The sequence below is a fragment of the Procambarus clarkii genome, unplaced genomic scaffold, assembly GCF_040958095.1.
Source record: "Procambarus clarkii isolate CNS0578487 unplaced genomic scaffold, FALCON_Pclarkii_2.0 HiC_scaffold_99, whole genome shotgun sequence".
Taxonomy (NCBI): Eukaryota; Metazoa; Arthropoda; class Malacostraca; order Decapoda; family Cambaridae; genus Procambarus; species Procambarus clarkii.
Window position 1 is genome coordinate 4089933 of NW_027189132.1, and position 5340 is coordinate 4095272.

The 5340-nt window shown below is 40.1% G+C and overlaps 1 protein-coding gene across 1 annotated transcript; it reads right to left on the reverse strand.

Moving 5' to 3' along the window:
• Nucleotides 1-3400: 3400 nt before the first annotated feature.
• LOC123753923 (baculoviral IAP repeat-containing protein 8-like) lies at nucleotides 3401-5127 on the reverse strand. The gene is made up of 2 exons (XM_069320121.1): nucleotides 4806-5127; nucleotides 3401-4324 (listed from the first exon to the last, which is right to left on the reverse strand). Exons 1-2 carry the CDS (start codon nucleotides 4969-4971, stop codon nucleotides 3459-3461), a joined length of 1032 nt encoding a protein of 343 aa, XP_069176222.1. The 5' UTR covers nucleotides 4972-5127; the 3' UTR covers nucleotides 3401-3458.
• Between the last annotated feature and the right edge of the window lie 213 nt (nucleotides 5128-5340).

Here is a 5340-nt window from a genome sequence, read left to right on the forward strand (position 1 = left end):
ATTTGTATGGTTCTAACCTGTTTATAGATATATTTTTCGGGCCTCAAATTAGATTTTAATATGAAAAATAGCATCAAATGTATGTCTATCTTTTGTAATAAACGGTACAAGCATTAACAATACCTGTGATATTTCATAGCATACGAAAAGAAGTTTAAATAGTGGGGACTCAGCCATATTGTGTTGGGTTTGACACTTCTAACATTAATTTGACACTTGTAAATATACTATACCTGGTTGATACCTGGTTGATGGGGTTCTGGGAGTTCTTCTACTCCCCAAGCCCGGCCCGAGGCCAGGCTCGACTTGTGAGAGTTTGGTCCACCAGGCTGTTGCTTGGAGCGGCCCGCAGGCCCACATACCCACCACAGCCCGGTTGGTCCGGCACTCCTTGGAGGAATAAATCTAGTTTCCTCTTGAAAATGTCCATGGTTGTTCCGGCAATATTTCTTATGCTTGCTGGGAGGACGTTGAACAACCGCGGACCTCTGATGTTTATACAGTGTTCTCTGATTGTGCCTATGGCACCTCTGCTCTTCATTGGTTCTATTCTACATTTTCTTCCATGTCGTTCACTCCAGTACGTTGTTATTTTACTGTGTAGATTTGGTACTTGGCCCTCCAGTATCTTCCAGGTGTATATTATTTGATATCTCTCTCGTCTTCTTTCTAGTGAGTACATTTGGAGGGCTTTGAGACGATCCCAATAATTTAGGTGCTTTATTGCGTCTATGCGTGCCGTATATGTTCTCTGTATTCCCTCTATTTCAGCAATCTCTCCTGCTTTGAAGGGGGAAGTGAGTACTGAGCAGTACTCAAGACGGGACAACACAAGTGCCTTGAAGAGTACAACCATTGTGATGGGATCCCTGGATTTGAAAGTTCTCGTAATCCATCCTATCATTTTTCTGGCTGTCGCAATATTTGCTTGGTTATGCTCCTTAAACGTTAGGTCGTCCGACATTATTATTCCCAAATCCTTTACATGCTGTTTTCCTACTATGGGTACATTTGATTGTGTTTTGTACTCTGTATTATGTTTAAGGTCCTCATTTTTACCGTACCTGAGTACCTGGAATTTATCACTGTTAAACATCATGTTATTTTCTGATGCCCAGTCGAAAACTTTATTAATATCAGCTTGAAGTTTTTCAATGTCCTCAGCCGAGGTAATTTTCATACTGATTTTTGTGTCATCTGCAAAGGATGATACGAAGCTGTGACTTGTATTTTTGTCTATATCTGATATGAGAATAAGGAAAAGCAGTGGTGCAAGGACTGTACCCTGAGGTACAGAACTTTTCACTGCACTTGGACTAGATTTTATATGGTTGACAGTTACTCGCTGAGTCCTGTTTGACAGAAAACTGAGTATACAGCGTCCTACTTTACCGGTTATTCCCATTGACTTCATTTTGTGTGCTATCACGCCATGGTCACATTTATCGAAGGCCTTTGCGAAGTCCGTGTATATCACATCAGCATTCTGTTTCTCTTCTAATGCCTCAGTGACTTTGTCGTAGTGCTAAAGTAGCTGTGAGAGGCACGATCTTCCCGCTCGAAATCCATGTTGGCCTGGGTTGTGAAGGTCATTGGTCTCCATGAAATTGGTGACCTGACTCCTAATCACTCTCTCAAATACTTTTATGATGTGCGATGTTAGTGCAACTGGTCTATAATTTTTTGCCAATGCTTTGCTCCCTCCCTTGTGTATAAAGGAAAGTAGTTGAGTGGTTTAAGCAATTTAATACGTATTGGGGTATTCTGTATTAAATTTCATTTTTTAACATCATAACAGTTTTCAGCTATTGTGGTGGGGGCCCAATAACTTCATATAGCGCAACGACTGGCGCTACCTGTACTCAGTCCCCCCTAAACTTAAAACAGTTGCACAATCTTACTTAAACACATTGCTAAACTCTTAAACACAAACAAAAAAACTCAATTTTTAACTTACACAAATAAACCCAGGGCTTTCACATTCGCGCAAAATACTTAGTCCCCCCTAAACTTGAACACTCACAATCTTACGGTGCTTTAATTTCCAAAGCCTTCCAAACCTGCACTGGGTCCTGCCCTGCTGACTGCGGCTGGATGGATTACAATTGAGCCAAAAACAGTTGGTCAGGGCGAGATACGGCCTCATTTTTAGAGACATTTACTATAGCAAAAGCTTGAACGTCGAGAACTGAATGCGGGCCTGCACGAGAGTTGTTCTTGGCACTCAAATGTTTAGAGATTAAAATACATAGAATCTGCAAGAGCCCACCCTAAGTCGCTCACGCGGCCAATAGACATGTTTTTCGCCCAAATGTATTTATTTAAAATAATACGTCAGACAGAAAGAGTTTCGCATTGCTATTATATTTACCTTATAAAGCCTCTTTATAAAAATGAAATGCCACTGCGTATTATGATTGTTTGATAATAAATATTGCATAAATACTTACACGATTTCATAAACAAAAAAAAAACTTTTAATGAGCCATGGTTGGAAGGCTTTATCATTACCATAATTACAAACTTTTAAAACTAACTAAAAATATATGTCTCATAGAGGAAGATTTATTCTTCAGGATATATATTATTTATTAATTAAAAGTTTCATTCTGTATAAAAAATGAAAGTTGCCAATATTTTCAAAACTCTGGCCACTAATTTTTTATAAAGGTTTTCCAAGGGAGTAAATCTTGCTTCCTCTCTTTCTCCCAAATGTTTCCTCATTTGCACAGGAGCAGAGCAACCTTTGTGCGGGCCCTGGTTCAGTTCCCCAACGTCCGAGCTAATGGACATTACAAATTTCACTAAATGATGCAGTATCTTAGCTGTCTCTCTAATTATAAAGGTGTTAATCTTTTTTTTTTTAACCTTTGAGTGCTAGGTCTCAAAAAGGTTCTTTACCTCAGAAAGAAAGAGAGAGAGATTCTATTTTTGTCCATATTCGAGCGGAATGTTGAACAACCTTCGTGCGGGTCCTGGTTCAGTTCCCCAACGTCCGAGATATTGGACATTACAAATTTCACTAAATGATTCATTATCTTAGCAGCCTCTCTAATTATAAAGTTGTTAATCTTTTTTATAACCTTTGAGTGCTAGTTCTCAAAAGGTTCTTTACCTCAGAAAGAGAGAGAGAGAGATTCTATTTTTGTCCATATTCGAGCGGAATGTTGAGCAACCTTCGTGCAGGACCCGGTCCAGTTCCCCAACGTCCGAGCTATTGCACATAGCAAATTTCTCTAAATGAGGCAGTATCTCGCCCCCACCCCCCGGATCAATGATTTTAGGGCAGTAAATAAGCAATTGCAATCTAATCCCCCCCCCCCCCCAAAAAAAAAAAAATACTGTTCATGAAAATGTGAGCTTATTTATACTAATTTATGAATATAAAAAAAACAACTCGACATTTGTACAATTTTTATTTACATAAATAAATTAGTCTCTATGCCTTTTTTGTCTTCTTAGGAAATAATCGGTCGAAGGACATGCGAAATGGTGCGTCTGCAAATGGGGCAGTTTCTCATAGATACAAGACAATTACTGCATGTTACCATATGTCTGCAGGGCAGCAGTACGACACTCAACGCATTGTTAAAGCACACCTTACACAAAATATCAGCAGCCCAAGACGTTGGCGTAGATGTGTTCATCACAGTTTCAACATGGGATGTCGCATCAAAGTCTGTGGCCTCTTCGCCAGTTTCAACATCCATTTCATTAGCGACTATAGTCGTCTCTTCCGCCTCTGTTTCAACAGGAGAAGGCAAAGCCCGCAAACCAAGATTAGTGCTCATGAACCCGCTCATTGATCCAACAACGTCGACATCCATTTCATTAGCTGTGGCGACTGTTTCCATGTCAGAGGGCCCGGATTGCCATTCCAGATTCGCAGGCTCTACCCTACCTTCCACATCCTCATGATGAATTCCCCTTAAACCCATTTCGGCTTTAGTGCTCTCTTGCATATACCACAACATTAATTCTATACATCTGGCCTCAGTAACAAACGGTAATAAATCTTTGGTGCTTTTGAGATATAGCCTTAAGGCAGGTCTCACACAGACATCAGGAAATCCAAAATGTTCAATTAATGCTGGGAAAAAACCCAAACCTTCCATCAGACCAGTTAAAAGATGTTCATCTATGGGTTTTATAGTTCGACGCTGCGAAGATTCTCTAGCATTCTTAATGAACTGTGCATCCTTTTTAATGTTGACAAAGGTGCACTCAGGATACCATTGCGCGTGCAGTGTCCAAGGGTCGTCAGCGGGTTCCCAATTACGAAAACCATTCCCACAGAAAAAGCAGCGCATGTGGTCACTTAGGCCTGTAAATTTAAGAAAAAAAATATTCCCATTCATTATTATTATTATAGCTCACATCCGGCAATGTTGTAATACAAAAACACACACACGCGCACACACACACACACACACACACACACACACACACACACACACACACACACACACACACACACACACACACACACACACACACACACACACTTCCCGGGACCAAAGAGCCAGAGCTCCACCCCCGCAAGCACAATTGGGGGAGTAAACACACTTTTTTTTTCAGATATATATACAAGAGTTGTTACATTCTTGTACGGCCTAGCATTTCGGGCAGGTCCCTAGAATACGATCCCCACCTCGAAGAATCGTTTTTTACAACCAAGTACCCATTTTACTGTTGAGTTAAACAGAGGCTACAGTTAAGGATTTGCGCCCAGTAAATCCTCCCCGGCCAGGAGGATACACACGCACACACTAAAAATAACAAAAACTCCAACAATATTTGTTTACCACAGAAGAAAAATCCTGATTCTGCCAATTCGTGAGATGTTTGCTTGACACAACCAGTCCAGCTGAGGTCGAATGTTTCCAAACGCTGTTTGTATGTTGCCAAGCCTGGATATCTAGGTTTAGCGTATGGAATTACCCCCAGAACCTGCAAATCATCTCCAGTCATTTTAGTTTCTTCCTCGCGGGGTGGGGTCTCTAAAAAAACAAAGATGTTCCATCACATATATGCATAAGACACAGGTTCTAAGTCAATTCTTTCAAAAACAAAAAAAAAATAAAGAAAAATTATTTGAAAAGACTTACTGCGTTTATACTTATTTTTTTTTTTGTCCTCCCTCCACATCGCCAATACTAATTATTCACAGATAAACTAGTAAATTATATTTATACAATATACTCACGATCAGATGTTGCTATATTCTTTGGTTCGAATAGGGGTGAAAAGAAATCCAGCCCATATTCGAATGCCAGTTTGGTGATTTCCAAAGGAACGTTATTGTCCTTTTCGCCTCTTATGAAGGAACAATTTGGCGAC

Bases quoted from the DNA above. Each gene is read 5' to 3' on its own strand.
- LOC123753923 (XM_069320121.1), bottom strand. From the start codon at position 4,971: ATGACTGGAGATGATTTGCAGGTTCTGGGGGTAATTCCATACGCTAAA. The intron at 4,325-4,805 runs GTAAACAAATAT...TTAAATTTACAG, and splicing joins ATCAGGATTTTTCTTCTGTG to GCCTAAGTGACCACATGCGC.